Source organism: Microcaecilia unicolor, chromosome 2 (genome assembly GCF_901765095.1).
Source record: "Microcaecilia unicolor chromosome 2, aMicUni1.1, whole genome shotgun sequence".
Taxonomy (NCBI): Eukaryota; Metazoa; Chordata; class Amphibia; order Gymnophiona; family Siphonopidae; genus Microcaecilia; species Microcaecilia unicolor.
Genome location: NC_044032.1, coordinates 493,653,065 through 493,669,440, shown reverse-complemented (window position 1 = coordinate 493,669,440; position 16,376 = coordinate 493,653,065). Strand labels below are relative to the sequence as shown.

At 44.3% G+C, this 16,376-nt stretch overlaps 1 protein-coding gene across 3 annotated transcripts in view; it reads right to left on the bottom strand.

The window, feature by feature from the left end:
- The window catches only part of DOK7 (docking protein 7), a 187,550-nt gene that overhangs the window by 76,529 nt on the left and 94,645 nt on the right, over positions 1–16,376 (bottom strand). For all 3 annotated transcript variants that reach the window (XM_030191143.1, XM_030191142.1, XM_030191141.1), the window contains one exon: positions 14,463–14,510. In XM_030191143.1, the coding sequence (XP_030047003.1) occupies positions 14,463–14,510 (48 nt within the window). The remainder of the gene's footprint in view (positions 1–14,462; positions 14,511–16,376) is intronic.

The window sequence follows — 16,376 nt, the reverse complement described above, 5'->3', positions numbered from 1 at the left end:
CAGTGATCATAAAATGACCGTTTTAATATCAACTTTGAAGTAACTATACACAGGAAGTCAAATACGTTAGCGGTTAACTTTAAAAAGGAGACTATGATAAAATGAGAAGAACGGTGGAAAAAAACTTAGGGGACAACTGAGAGGGTAAAAACTGTACAACAGGCATGGACACTGTTCAAAATACCATCCTGGAAGCCCAGGCCAAACTATTTCCACTAATTAGAAAAGAAAGACGGAACTCCAAAAGACAGCCGGCCTGTTTGAAAAGTGAGGTGAAGGAAGCTATTAGGGCTAAAAGAAATGCCTTCAGAAAATGGAAGAAGGAACTGTCTGAAAATAACAAGAAGCAGCATAAGGAGTGTCAAAGCCAATGCAAGGCGCAGATAAAGAAGGCCAAGAGGGATTACGAAAACAAGATAGCATTAGAGGCAAAAAACATAGTAAAAGTTTTTTTCGGTATATTAAAAGCAGGAAGCCGGCAAAAGAATCAGTTGGGCCGCTGGATGACCGAGGGTTAAAAGGGGTGATCAAGGAAGACAAAGACGTAGAGATTGAATGAATTCTTTGCTTCAGTCTTCACTGAGGAAGATTTGGGTGGGATACCGGTGTCGGAAATTTATTTCAAGCGGACGAGTCGGAGAAACTTACTGACTTCACGGTAAACCTGGAGGACGTAATGGGGCAGTTCAGCAAACTGAAGAGTAGCAAATCTCCTGGACCAGATGGTATTCATCCTAGAGTACTGATAGAACTGAAAAATGAGCTTGCGGAGCAACTGCTAGTGATATGCAATTTATCCTTAAAATCGAGCGTGGTACCGGAAGATTGGAGGGTGGCCAATGTAACGTCCATTTTTTAAAAAGGTTCCAGGGGAGATCCGGGAAATTATAGACCGGTGAGTCTGACGTCGGTGCCGGTGAAAATGGTAGAGGCTATTATTAAAAACAAAATTATAGAGCACATCCAAGGACATGGATTACTGAGACCAAGTCAGCATGGCTTTTGTGTGGGGAAATCTTGCCTGACCAATTTACTTCAATTCTTTGAAGGAGTAAACGAACATGTGGACAAAGGGGAGCCAGTTGATATCGTGTATCTGGATTTTCAAAAGGCGTTTGACAAGGTACCTCATGAAAGGCTACAGAGGAAATTGGAGGGTCATGGGATAGGAGAAATGTCCTATTGTGGATTAAAACTGGTTGAAGGATAGGAAACAGAGAGTGGGGTTAAATGGGCAGTATTCACAATGGAGAAGGGTAGTAGTGGGGTTTCTCAGGGTCTGTGCTAGGACCGCTGCTTTTTAATATATTTATAAATGATTTTAGAGATGGGAGTAACTAGCGAGGTAATTAAATTTGCTGATGACACAAGTATTTAAAGTCATTAACTCGCGACAGGATGTGAAAAATTACAGAAGGACCTTACGAGACTGGGAGAGACTGGGCGGCTAGATGGCAGATGACGTTTAATGTGAGCAAGTGCAAGGTGATGCATGTGGGAAAAAAGAACCCGAATTATAGCTACGTCATGCAAGGTTCCACGTTAGGAGTTACGGACCAAGAAAGGGATCTGGGTGTCATTGTTGATAATGCACTGAAAACCTTCTGCTCAGTGTGCTGCTGTGGCTCGAAAAGTGAATAGAATGTGGGTATTATTAGGAAAGGTATGGAAAACAGGTGTGAGGATGTTATAATGTCGTTATATCGCTCCATGGTGCGACCGCACCTGAGTATTGTGTTCAATTCTGGTCACCGCATCTCAAGAAAGATATAGTAGAATTGGAAAAGGTGCAGCGAAGTGCGACTAAAATGATAGGGGGATGGGACGACTTCCCTATGAAGAAAGACTAAGGAGGCTAGGGCTTTTCAGCTTGGAGAAGAGACGGCTGAGGGGAGACATGATAGAGGTATATAAAATAATGAGTGGAGTGGAACAGGTGGATGTGAAGCGTCTGTTCACGCTTTCCAAAAATACTAGGACTAGGGGGCATGCGATGAAACTACAGTGTAGTAAATTTAAAACAAATCGGAGAAAAGTTTTCTTCACCCAACGTGTAATTAAACTCTGGAATTCGTTGCCGGAGAACGTGGTGAAGGCGGTTAGCTTGGCAGAGTTTAAAAAGGGGTTAGACAGTTTCCTAAAGGACAAGTCCGTAAACCACTACTAAATGGACTTGGGAAAAATCCACAATTCTAGGAATAACATGTATAGAATGTTTGTACGTTTGGGAAGCTTGCCAGGTGCCTTGGCCTGGATTGGCCGCTGTCGTGGAGGGATGCTGGCTCGATGGACCCTTGGTCTTTTCCCAGTGTGGCATTACTGATGTACTTATGAAAATGGCAAGGACTAATCAAGACCAGGTATACATATGAAGTATCATATACCATATGTAATGAGTTTATCTTGTTGAGCAGACTGGATGGACTGTACAGGTCTTTATCTGCTGTTGTCTACTATGCTACTACGTTAACTATACTGTCTCACTCTGTGCATCAAGAAGACAAGTCTTTGTCACAGTGGTTCACATCACAACATCAAGGTTGGATTACTATAATGCACACTACATTGACCTGACTACAAAGACTTTGCACCAGCTCCAGTTGATTCAGAATGCCACAGCATGACATAGCATGATCACATCACATTATACCATCCCTGCAAAAACCTCACTGGCTACCAGTACAATACAAGGCTACGTTTGAAATTCTGCGTCTAATTTTCAAGGCCCTTAAAGAAGATGGACCAGCGTACTTGAAAAACAGGGTCTTCCTTTACGCAGCTCCAAGGTTGTTAAGGTTCTCCCAAGAAATATCCCTATCACACCCTCTCCATAGAAAATCACACATGACACCCACCAATGAGCCTTCCCCAACCACTCCAAGAAAGGCATTGCAAAATGCAAGACTATCTGTACTTCAGGAAGCAAGTGAAACTTTGGCTCTTCTCCCAAGCTTTTAATGGAAGAAGCAACTAACTAGCTAGTCACACACACCGGGCCAAATTCTATAAATGGCGTCTTCAAAATTGGCACAGAAAAACTACACGCTTAGCGGGATTCTCTAAACTATACCTAAAGTTAGGCGTAGTTTATAAAATATGCTTAGCGGCAGTTCTTGCGACTATAATTTAGGCACTGTCTTGTCCACAAGGAGGGTGAGCCCTTAAGTCCCACAAGGCCCAAAAGGACCTCAAAGGACAGCCGCGCAACCCCAAGTCTTCACCCGCGGCGACCGCCGTTCACCAAGGGTTGAGCCCCCAGCTGCAGGCGGTCAACGGGACTTCAGGAACCGCGGGGTTACCGGACTGACCTGGGCTGGAACCGGGAGAGACGCGGGCAGGAGGAAAGAAAAGTCCAAACATTGGCAGCAGATCAAGACCGGCAGCTAACAGCGTAGTCGGGGTCAGGCAAGAGGTCAAGGCAGGTGGCTAGTAGAGAAGTCAAGTTCAGGCTGGAGGTCGAGGCAGGCAGCTAGGCAGAGATACCAGGAAACAGTCCAAATTCCAGAATCCGCCAAAACCAGGAAAACGACAAACACAGGAACCACGGAGATAGGCTTCGGGAACAGAACCTGAAGCAAAGTGCTAGCTCAGCTCCCTTCCTTAAATACAGTACAACATCAGCCGCCCCGCCCCCGTAGGGACAGCCGACCAATCCGGCCCTGGGTATCGGCAGAGCCCCTCTGATTGGCTCTGTCCGATTCCCCAGGCGGGACCACCAACTTGGCCTCCCAATCCGGCGCCTCAGAGGCGGAGCTCTGGGCCCACCTGCCCAGGAGAGAAGAAGACGCCGACCATCGCGTCTTGGTGCCGCCTCCTTCGGCAGCGCGAACATAGCCCCCACAGCCGGCGGATCCGAGAGACCGGCGGCCGCAGTCGCCGGCCTCCGGCCTCGGTCCCGGCCGGAACGGCCATCACTGCGGCAGCCCCCAACTCCCTGCCAAGGCCTCCGGGCCGCTACCCCTCGCCACGGAGGACACTGGCTCCCGCCCCCCGCGGCGGAGGAGCAGGTAGGAGTGTGGGACGCGACAGGCACACTCATTTAGGCCACCTAAAATCAGGCCTAAATACCTGCGCCTAACTTAGGCGCAGATCAGGTGTATTTCTATACTAATGTGCATAGTATTTTGAAACACCCACAACCCGTCTATTCCATGCCCATGTCCACGCCCCCTTTTCAGTTGTGCACATTTGAATTTATGGGCACAATGTTACAGAATACATCTAGAAAGCTGTGCACATAAATTCTAATTTTAAAGCCAATTAGTGCCACTAATTGATTGCTAAGTACCAGTTATCGGTGCTGATTGGATTGTTAATCCATTAGTTGTGCACCCAATTTGGACATGCGGCCAAATTAGCACACACAAACTTAAGATGCCATTTATAGAATTTGGGGGACAAGGATAACAGCAGCTGCACATAACATAGCAAGACCTGATTATCGACTCGTACTCTAGCTGAGATCATTTTCATGCACCTTTTCTGGCTTTATGTGCATTTTTCCCTTAAATTAGTCCACTCTTATTTTCCATCTTACCTGTCTATACATTCTACCTCGCTTTACACCTTATATTGTCTATTAATATGTTTTTAATGTGTATTGTGTTGACATTGTAAGTAGACATTGTAAGTAGAATACTATCCATAATGTGTATTAATTAATTATTTTTTTTTACTCCAGTAATTGTCTTTTTGCCTATGTCCAACTTATTCTTGCTGTACATCGCCTGAGTGAATTTCTTCAAAAATGGTGATAAATAATCCTTAAAAATAAATAAAAGAAGCATCCCTACAACTCCTCTACTGGATCCTTCCTTAATCCTCTGTATCACGGACTCAGAACCAAAGATCAGCTTCTCTTCTCCTCCAACTCCTGTGCTCCTCTGTCGAACAAGGCACAGAGACTGGGTGTACTCCTGTTCCTATTCACTACTACTTACTTCTTCAAGGGGCCCTTTTACTAAGCCACGTAGGCGCCTACATGCGCCCAACACGCATCCATTTTTGAGTTACCGCCAGGCTATCGCGTGGCCCTTGTGGTAATTTCATTTTGAGGAGCATCCGCTACACGCACCAGAAAATAATTTTTATTTTCTGGCACGGCAAAAAAACGGGCGGTAATCGTCATGCTACACACAGAGACAATTACCGCACAGTTACCGTGTAAGACCTTATTACTAAGTCAATGGCTTGCGATAAGGTCTCAGACCCAAAATGGACAAGCGCCAATTTTTATTTCGCTGCATATCCATTTTCGGCAAAAATTTTTAAAAGGTTCTTTTTTACAGGCGCGCTCAAAAATGGATCTGCGCACACCCAAAATACGTACCTACACTAGCACAGCCCATTTTTCGTCGCACCTTAGTAAAGGTTACCCCCAATCTCTCTGGGACTCAACAGCAGGCTTCTTCTCTAGCCTCCTGAAAGCAGCATCTCTCTAGTAGACTGCCTGGAGGCTACTCCCTTCTCCCTCTCTTCATGAACTCCTGAAACGTCACTTGGACACACAATGTCCACTGGCTGGAATCCACCATGTTATGATCAAGACTGCAGTGCTACACCCTAGAAAATGGTTTAGCCCTCCTCATGATATATTCCATGTGCTTCCCAAGTGGAAACACAGGTACTAGGAAGGGAAAATAAGGGTCCCTTTATATTTACATCCCTATTCCATAAGTCAATTGCTCCCGTGCGTGATATCCCTTATGTTGTAAATGTCTTTATCTTTTGATTTGGCTGCCTAAAATGAGATCATAATATAACCTACAACCCTACAAACTTCATGTCTGTGGCTTAAAGAATTACAACCCTCAGGAGATCACATTTTCACTCAGGCAGTACTAAGTAACTAGACAGAAAAACTGAATTTTGCACAGATTATTGTCTAGCAAGGAAAAAGGATATCCAAATTGGGACATTCACAGTTTGAGGTATATTTTACAAAAGTCTCATTGAATGACCTTTTTTAAAGAGGCATGGGGGAAAAAACGTAATTGGCACCACATGGAGAAGAAATAGCCAATTTAGAAAAAGAATGGCATCACTCAATGATCTGAAAATGTAAGTAACGGTATTTGCATTTGTAAATGGCTGATTTTATACAGCCACTGCATGTTATAAATACCGCCACTTATATTCATAAATTCCAGATGTTACCAACCTAGATTAAGAAGCTAAGCAGCAAAATTGTAATCTCTGGTTTTCTCAGGCAATTTTACACACCAAACAGGTAAGCTCAATTTCCCCACCTCAAGCACTCTTCCAAAGACTAAGTTCAAAATGCTTGTATTGCCATTGCATGTAGGAACTATATACATACTTTTCAAGCCTGCCCATACCAGATCTAGAACCTGATATCCTCTTCAAAACTGTGTATGCAGTGAATATACATCTGTAAATACGAGTTTCTCCAAAATGCTACTTAGGCAATTTACTTGTATAAATGGCCCATGCACCTCACTTCTAAAATGGCCTCCAAAATGTTTTCAGGCTACTGATTCATCCATGGATTCAATTAAAATATATTTAATAACTGAGTTCTGCAAATCCACGGTAACCATGTTTAAAACAAAGCCAAGCATAGCATGTTGCCTAGTGACTGAGGCGCCTGCAGCGAAAGCAGCACTTAGGAAGCATGAAAACAGCTGTGCTGGCATGTACACACTCTTCTCAACTTTACATTGCACATAAAAGCATACATAGCCAGAAGAACAAGTTATTTTAAAACGAAAGAAAGTTTGTATCAAGAGAGACAGGGTAGATATGATATAAACATTTCAATTCTTGAAAGAGAAAACAACCTTTTCCAAAAATGGTGAGGTTATTGAACGAGAGGACATGAATTGAAGTTGCAAAGTGGGAATCTTAAAAGCATGTCAGGAAATACTTTTTCATAGAAAGGGTAGTGGATGCCTGTGATGCATCTCCACAGGAAGTGGTGGAGTCGAAAACAGTAGTGAAAGTTGAAAAGGTGTGGAATAAAAAGCAGAGTTGCCAAGTTGCCCAGGGACCCTTTTACAGAGTGAGCGGTAAACTCGATGCAGACTTACCGCTCGCTCTTCTGGGACTACCACTGGCCCAACGTGGCCACCGGCAGTAGTCCCACCCCGAGTGCACACCATTTCCGGGGGAAAAAGAAAACCCCCAGAAATAGCTTATGCAGCTGTAACCCAGAAGTAATTGCCCAGTTATCACCATGTTAGAGCGGGAGCCCTTATCGCCACCTCAATGGTATATACACACACACACATATTAATTTATTATTTTATTTATCAATGTATTTTGACTACATTTATCTACATTTTACTGAATAGTTTTGTATTTTGACTTCTGTGCATAACAAAAACTTTAGACCATATAAAAAAAGGGAATCCTAACTTTGAACTCCAAATAATGAAAATACTCCAACAAATAGGAAGAAATCATAGGAGCAAGCAGGACAATTACAGAAATATGCTTTGACTAAGCACTACAATAAATTCTCATTTTTGGCACTTTTGGGTGGCTTAACTCTCTTTGTACAGAGCTGCTTCAGATAAATGCTCGCCTGTTGCTTAAAGACTGTTTTTTATTTCACATATGGGATTATGAAGCACAACGAATGGGGTCTTTTACTAAGCCGTGATAAAAATAAGCTGGCGGTAAGTGCAGAGACACCCATTATATTCCTACTTTTACCAAACAGCAGTAAAAAGTGGCCTTAGCACATCCTTAGGCAGGTTATACCCACACACTAAGGACATTGTTACTGCTGGAGTAAAATGGCTGACTTTTCTATTTTCCCTATTAACAGCCATGTGCTAATTTTCCCATCAGTGCATGGTCATTAGTGCATGAGCCCCTAGCAACACCCACTGTGTGGACAGTAAGGGCTCACGTGCTAAGCATGAGGTAAATTTTATAAATGACACCTAAAAAATCGGCACTGAAAAAAAAACCCATTTGAAATGGTGCCCAGCAATGTTACCTCTGACATGAAAACATCAATAAACCTCAATATTTCATATGCTTGAAAATAGCTGGAAAATAAACACCTACATTTATAATACATACACATCTAAGACTAGAGGCCATAATTTAGTACATGTGCCTTGGATACTACACAAGCCTCCTTTTCAGATACCAACATTGTATCCCCTAATTTTTAAAAGCTACAATATGTATCAATATCAGTATATCACTTATAGCCCGCATATATCTTGACAAGTTCAATCCAGATCACAATAAAAAAAAAAGAGTTTAGGCATACCTAGAGCAGATAAATCATGTAAACATCAACTATTCGCAGTTATTGTAACGATACATACTTCTGAAATAGCCATGCTTTAATACATTTGCAGAATGATAACCAAAGGATTGTCTAAAGATGTAAGAGAAGATCGTTCCACATTTGAGTGGCCAAACACTGAAATGAGGACATAAAAACCTTCTTATATTTAACCTCTTTTTCCATTCTGGGACTCATTTTCAAAACAAAAAAAATGTTCAAAAAGCTGCACAAAGTGGCAAATGGATGGGGGCTGTTTTTTCCAAAATGTCCAAACTGCTATTTTCAAACCCCATTTTTAAGATAGTTTTCTGTGCAGTTCATATGCAGTGCGTCCAAATCACAATGGAGTGTGTTGGGGGCAGGATTTAAGTGTTCCCAAAACTTGGACGTTTTGGGAACACCTGCTGTCTTATTTTGCACTGTATAGGAGGAAACATGCCTTTCTGTTTTCCTGGTATTGTGCTGCATGCAGTCTAGCTTCTTAGGATTTCGGGTTAATTTTTGAAAACTTTGAAGAGGAGCGATCTCTGTTCTTCATGTGTGATTGAGGTGAAGGATTCTGCTGGCTTGTAGTTTCTGCGTGGGAATCTGTAACAGTTCAGCTTGTTCTGGTTTTCCAGTAGTGGCTATATTAGTGTGCAGGGTGTGAAATAGTCTGACAATAAATCACATGTCAGATTTAATGTCAATAAATTTATTGTGAATAGAATTCTTGGATGAATAGCAAACACAGGGCCCTGTAACTTTTTAGCGCATGCTAAAACTTAGCACGCGCTAATGCTAGAGACACACCATGCCTACAGCGCAGCTTAGTAAACAGGGCCCATAGATTGGCTACAGATATGTGGCAAAAATCAACCAAACAATTCTGAGAAAATTAATTGCCCATTTGGAATTTACAGTAAAGAATGTTGTATGTTTATTTGTAAATTGGTTGCTGCCTGCACATATCATTTGTACCAATAGAATGTATAATACAGTTATGTGCATATCTATGGGTGATTGGTTGGTTGGTTGGTTGGTTGGTTGGTTGGTTAATTTATTTATTTACTAGCACACCACTGCCCATACCCCACTCTAACTGTTACACTTGTGGTGGAAAGTGTGATCCCTCCAAAATCCATCAAAAACCTACTGTGATACCTAAACACAGAAGGTTTATTGTAGTACTGTACATTTGGGTACAACAGGTTTTTGGTGGCTTTTGGAAAGCTCACCATAAAATATAAGTGGGGTAATTCTGAGATGTATACCTGGGACCTTTTTTGTGAACTCCACTGCAGTGTCTCCTAGGTTGCCCCACTGCTCTGTTGGGATTTCTGTGTGGCCAGTGTACTAAGAATGCTGCCCCCCCCCCCCCCCCCCCCACACACACACACACACACACATACATCCCAATGGCATGTTTTTGTGCATTTTTCCCTTGGATGGTTTTTTTCTCCCAAAAATGGTCCAAAAAGATAGATGCACAGAGCAGAAAAATATCTAGCAAATGGCCATTGGTTAAGAGATATAGAGGGACATTTTTGATATGACGTCTAAATCCAATTTTGGATGTTATGCAGAAAATATCCAAAATTCTAGTAGCAAACATAGCCATTTTCAAGTCAGAAAAATGTCCTACTTTTTGTTGCAAAAATTAGCTAAATGTTTTTGTGCTCATTACTTCTATCTTTTAGGACCATTTTCTTAAAAAAAAAAAAATCCAAGGGAAAAACAACAAAAAGAAGCCATTAGGATGTATTGGGAGGGGGGGGCATCATTCTTAGTAGATTGGCCACATAGACATCCCAGCAGAGCAGTGGGGCACCCTAGGGGGCACTGAGTGGACTTCACATAAAGGATCCCAAGTACACATCTCACCGCTACCCCCTTACATTGTATGGTGAGCCCTCCAAAACCCACCAAAATCCTGCTGTACCTAACTGTACACCACTACAATAGCCCTTATGCTTGCAGGTGTCACCTCTATGTAGGTACTATAGGTTTTTGGTGGGTATTGGAGGTCTCACACTTTCCTCCACAAGTGTGCCAGTTAGAGTGGGATATGGGCCTGGGTCTCCTTCTCTACAGTCTACTACTAGGTTACTCCAGGGACCAGGGCCGGTCTTAGCAAGTGCGGGGCCCTATGCAGACCAATTTGGTGGGGCCCCATCCTAGCCCCGCCTCCACCCTAGCTCCGCCCCATTGATACGATTATTCCATTTTTAGAACATTTTATAATTAAATTTCAAATAACGACAAATGAAGCTAAACTTGTACAAAAAAACTGATTGAAATAATAAGCACAATGCTATCATGAAACCTCCCCTCCCCAGAAATTATTCAGTTCAAGTCCACTACAATTAGTAGTTCCAATTCTCATAACAAAGGAGAATAAAGGAAAAATATTAAGAAAAGATTCAGTACTTTCAAATTCCCCTATTACTCTGTAACCCATATATGCAATAAAAGAAAAATGAAATGAAAAGATATACAATAAAATTAAGTGATATGTAAAATATAATGTACAATATAAAAACATATAGACCACCAAGGTATTAAAATTGTTTTAAAATATATACCACAACTCTCTGACTCAAGAAGACTCCGACTCTGTCTGTCATCCATAATTGTCTGACAACACACAGAAAAAAAATAAGTAAAAATAAAATAGACACAATTAATACCTTATACACCAATATACCAGCCATACGGAAAATGCAGACCATCAACAATATGAAGCTAGCAAGGGATCATAATACCACAATTCTCATGTAGAGCCACAAATCACCCTTTTAGAGGTAGTGTGTCATGATTTAGGCTCTACACCCTTTCTGATGTTTGGTGCCACCTTAGTAAGGCCAACACACTATCTCTCCACTGCAAAACACTGTACACAAACTTGTGCAAAAACACACTCATAACCTTAACAAACCATAAACAGCACTAATTCCAAGGACAGGACGAGCTACAACCTTATGCGTGGCGTGGAAAGGCAACTGTAATTACACCGGGCTCTAAAACACCAGTGCACAACCTAGTGAAAAAAAACAAACAAAAAGGGCTGCAAACTATACGCTAGCAGAATACTGTACCTTCCTTGATCACACCTGAAAAACACATGAAGGCAAAATACTGAACTGGAAAGTTACCTCAAGAAGTCAGACTCAGCATGCAGCAATACTACAAAAATTGAAACTTACTTGAAAAATATCACAGATGCACATTTCCAAAAACTATTCAAATTACAGCCCACCAGATAGAACAAATGTGGGGACTAAACTTCCATCCAATATCCTATTAGCGTCCCAAACATATATATTCACTGCAGGGTTTACAAATTTTTATAGTCATCCACGATTTACTCCAAATTATTTTCGGGGTTCATCAGATCTAACTGCCTCTCACATCCATCTGAACAGTTATGTTCTTTGCGTCACAAGCGCAATGGTGTGGTGCAAATCCTCATTGAATCCCCTTCTTATCATTCATATCACACTGTTTAATTTCCAAGTCGTATAATTTATGTAATCCAGCAAAACTGTTTTTAATAATAAAATATGCCCAACATATCTCAGTGCATAAAATTATCTTTAAATGACGGCAGCTTGTAAACGCTAGGGAACCCCCACCATTTCCAAAAACTGACATATTCCAATTAATAAATCCTGAATAAAATAGTTTTTTTCTACCTTTGTTGTCTGGTAACTTCGTTTTTCTGATCATGCTGGCTCAGTATCCGATTGTGCTGCTATCTGTCCTCTTAACTCCGTTTCCAGGGCTTCCTTTCCATTTATTTCTTTACTTTCCGCCTTTCTTCTTCATTTCTTGCCCTACATCCGTAAGTAAAAGCTGGGTCCTCTGCAGACTTGACTGTCCAGTGGATCCAGCTTCTGCCTATTTTCTATATCCATGTGCACTTTTTCTCTTCTCTTCCTTTTCCCTCACCTCAACGCCTTCCTCACTCTTCCCTCGCCTCCATCCATGTCCAGCATTTCTTCTCTCTCCTCCATGCACCCATGTCCAGCAACCCTCCTATCCCCCCTGCCATCCATCTATGTCCAGCAACCCCCCCCCCCCCGTCCCCTCTGCCATCCACCTATGTCCAGAAACCTCCCTCCCCTGCCATCCACCCATGTCCAGCGACCCTCCTGTCCTCCCTGCCCGCCCCTGCCATCCACCTATGTCCATAAATCCCCCTCCCCTGCCCTCCACCCATGTCCAGTGACCCCCCTGTCCTCCCCTGCCATCCACCCATGTCCAGAAACCCTCCTTCCCTCCATCCACCCATGTCCAGCGACCCTGCTGTCCCCCCTGCCATCCATCTATGTCCAGCAACCCCCCGTCCCCTCTGCCATCCACCTATGTCCAGAAACTCCCCTCCCCTGCCATCCACCCATGTCCAGCAACCCTCCTGTCCCCCCTGCCCTCCCCTGCCAACTGCCATCCACCTATGTCCAAACCCCCTCCCCTGCCATCCACCCATGTCCAGTGACCCTCCTGTCCTCCCTGCCATCCACATATGTCCAGAAACCCCCCTCCCCTGCCATCCACCCATGTCCAGCGACCCTCCTGCCCTCCCCTGCCAACTGCCATCCACCTATGTCCAAACCCCCCTCCCCTGCCATCCACCCATGTCCAGCAACCCTCCTGTCCCCCCTGCCAACTGCCATCCACCTATGTCCAAACCCTCCCTCCCCTGCCATCCACCCATGTCCAGAAACCCCCCTCCCCTGCCATCCACCCATGTCCAGCAACCCTCCTGTCCCCCCTGCCAACTGCCATCCACCTATGTCCAACCCCCCCTCCCCCTGCCATCTACCCATGTCCAGTAACCCCCCGTCCCCGCCCCCCATGCCCTCCACCCTTGTCCAGCACAAGACTCGTTTCCCTGCTCCCCCTCCAGGCACCTGAGCCCCCCTCCCGTCCAAGCCCCCCCTCCCCGCCAAACGACCATTGGCCGGCCTTCCCTCATGTCCCACCCTTGCGGAAGTTACATCAGAGGGCGGGACATGAGGGAAGGCCGGCCAATGGACGAACCGCGAAGCGGTTTTTCTTCTTCTAGTCAGATGCAGGCATTGCCGCTTGAAGATTTTTTTTGAAATGTTGGGTCAGGTGAGGTGCCGGCCGGGTCGGGTGACAGAAGAGGGTCGTTTCGCTGGTCGGGGAGGGGGGGCTCGGACGGGAGGGGGGCTCGGGTGCCTGGAGGAAGGGGAAGCAGGGGAACGCGGAGAGTCCCGTCGTTTGACATGGGTGGAGGGCGGGCGAGCAGCGGCAGTCCGGCAGCGAGGCAGAGCTGAGGCGCGCCGCGCGGGGCCCCCTTAGGCGCGGGGCCCTATGCGGCCGCCTCGATCGCCTCTGCCTAAGACCGGCCCTGCCAGGGACCTGCTTGCTGCTCTAATAGGACTGGCCATAACATCTGAAGCTGTCATAGAGGCTGGTATGTACTGTTACTTTCATAGCTTTGAGGAGTGGGAGGGGTCAGTGACTATTGGGGGAGTAAGGGGGTATATGCCTTAATCCCTCCAGTGGTTATTTGGTCAATTAGGGCACCTGTTGTTCACTTAATCATGATTGAAACAGGTCTAGACCAAAATGTCTAACTTTTAGCCCCAGATGTTTTCATTTTGTTCCATTATTGCAGAAAAATGACTACATTTTGGTGCTGCCGATGTCTTGCACAAAACGCACACCTTGAAATTTGGACAAACATCGAGGTATCAAAAATTGCAAATTGGACATTTTGGAGAGAAAAACATCCTTCTGTCACCTTATAACATTTTTTGGACTTTGTTCTCTTTGCAAGAAGAGCCAAAAAGTGTCATATTATACCAGAGGTACTCATCTCTGGTCCTCAAGAACTGCAAACAGATCTGGTGTTCTAAATAACCATTCTGTTGAAATCAGTGTATGCAAATGTCCCTGAGGAATGGATATTTATTTTGAAGATCCTGAGAATAAAATCTTCTACCCATGCACACTGCAGATCTATGTGTCAGTGTTAATCTTTAATAAAATGATTCACTGTATCAGTACAGGGACAGGCATACTAAGCATTTCCACAATACAAACACAAGATGGGGAGGAAAAACTTTTTAGCACATCTGATCCTCATTTTATTATTGATTAGTAAAAAGGAAATCAGTAAAAAAAATGTTTCACTTAAATCAAATTGAATGCTCGTAAATCTACTGCATAGGTTCTTTCTTACCTGGGCTAGTTGGTGGGAGTAAGACTCCAGGCTGTGAAATGCTGTTCCCTGAAAAAGAGCAAGTAAACTTTTTAGATATATCCATTTTAAATATCTGAAAGTACAACCCACCATGGATCTACTTCACAAAAGTTCAGAAATAACTCACACAAACACGTGAAGATTCAACACCACTCTTTTTTGAGGGAGGAAAGGGATCTCATCCTAATGCGGCAACTGAAACACACATTTCTTGGCAGCCCACAGTGAAAAAGTAATCACAGATCCCAAAAACCTCCCAATAGAGATTTTTGAATATTTTTCGAGATTTTTTTTTTCAAAACAATTTTTTTATGCAAATCAATTATACTCTGCTTTCAATTTCAAAATCGATATCAGAATGACTTTAGTGCTTCTTTACAAAGTGTCCAGCAAACTCTCCTCTCTCCCCTGCCCTCTCCTCCATCCATATTCAGCAATTCTCCTCTCTCTCCTGCCCATCCCCTCCATGTCCAGCGATTTTTTCCTCTCTCCCCTCCCTTCCCCCTTCCCTCCCTTCTATGTCCAGCGATTCTCCTTTGCCCTCCCCTCCCGTTCATGTCCAGGGATTTCTCTCCTCTCCTCTGCCCTTCCCTCCATGTCCAGTGACTCGCCCCAAACCCCACCTTCCCCCCTTTTCCCGCCCCCCGAGTTCCAGTTCCAACCCCCCAGCCCGACCTGCCCGCCTTCTTCTTCCTCAACCAGCCCTCCTTGCCTTCCTGCCACCCAGTGTTTAAAACTCATTTTACCTCAGGTCGCAGCGGCAGTGAAAGGAGCAGGCTCACCTTCAGCCTTCCCTTCCCTCTTAGCGTCCCACCCTCATTTCCTGTTTCTGTAAGGGTGGAACACTGAGAGGTAAGGGAAGGCTGAAGGCGAGCCTGTTCTGCTTCTTTCATTGCCGTCATGGCTTCAGGTAAAATGAGTTTTAAACACTGGGCGGCAGAAAGTAAAGGAGGGCTGTTCAGGGAGAAGAGGGCGGGCAGGTCGGGCTGGGGACATTGGAGCCAGAACTTCGGATGCGTTGGGTGACTGACAGGTCACAAAATATTGGGGGTGCTCGAGCACCCACTGAGTTGGCGCCTATGCCCTAGACATCCCAGGAAAGCAATAAGGCACCCTAGGGGGCACTGCAGTGGTCTTCATAAAATGCTACCAGGTACACATCTTACCATTGCTCCCTTATCTTGTCTGCTGAGCCCCCCAAAACCCACTACCCCCAACTGTATACTACTACCATAGCCCTTACGGGTGAAGGGGGCACCTATATGTGGGTACAGTGGGTTTCTGGTCAGTTTTGGAGGGCTCACAGTTTCCTCCACAAGTGTAACAGGGAGCGGTAGAAGCCTGGGTCCATCTGTCTGCAGTGCACTGCACCCACCACTAGACTAATCCAGGGACCTGCATGTTGTTCTAATGGACCTGAGTATAACATCTGAGGCTGGCATAGAGGCTGGCAAGTAATGTTTTATATCACATATTTTGGGGGTGGGAGGGGGTTATTGACCACTGGGGGGAGGTCATCTCTGATTCCTTTCAGTGGTCATCTGGTCATTAGGGCACCTTTTTGTGTCTTATTTGTTATAAAAACAGGTCTAGCTCAGAAAGTCTTAGTTTTAGATCTGGACGGTTTGGTTTTGTTCCATTATAGCTGAAAAAGTCCAAGTGTTAGGAATGCCCAGATCCCACCCTTAACACACCCCTAATACGCCCCCTTGTGATTTGAACGCACGTGTGATGGACTTCATAGAAAAATATCTAAAAACTGAAAAAAACAGTTTGGACATTTTTGTGAGAAAAACGTCCAAATGCAGATTTATTCCACTTTTGGATGTTTTTATCTTTTGAAAATGAGCTCCATGGTCTACACTCCCCACAGGAGGCTCTTAAATAAACTGG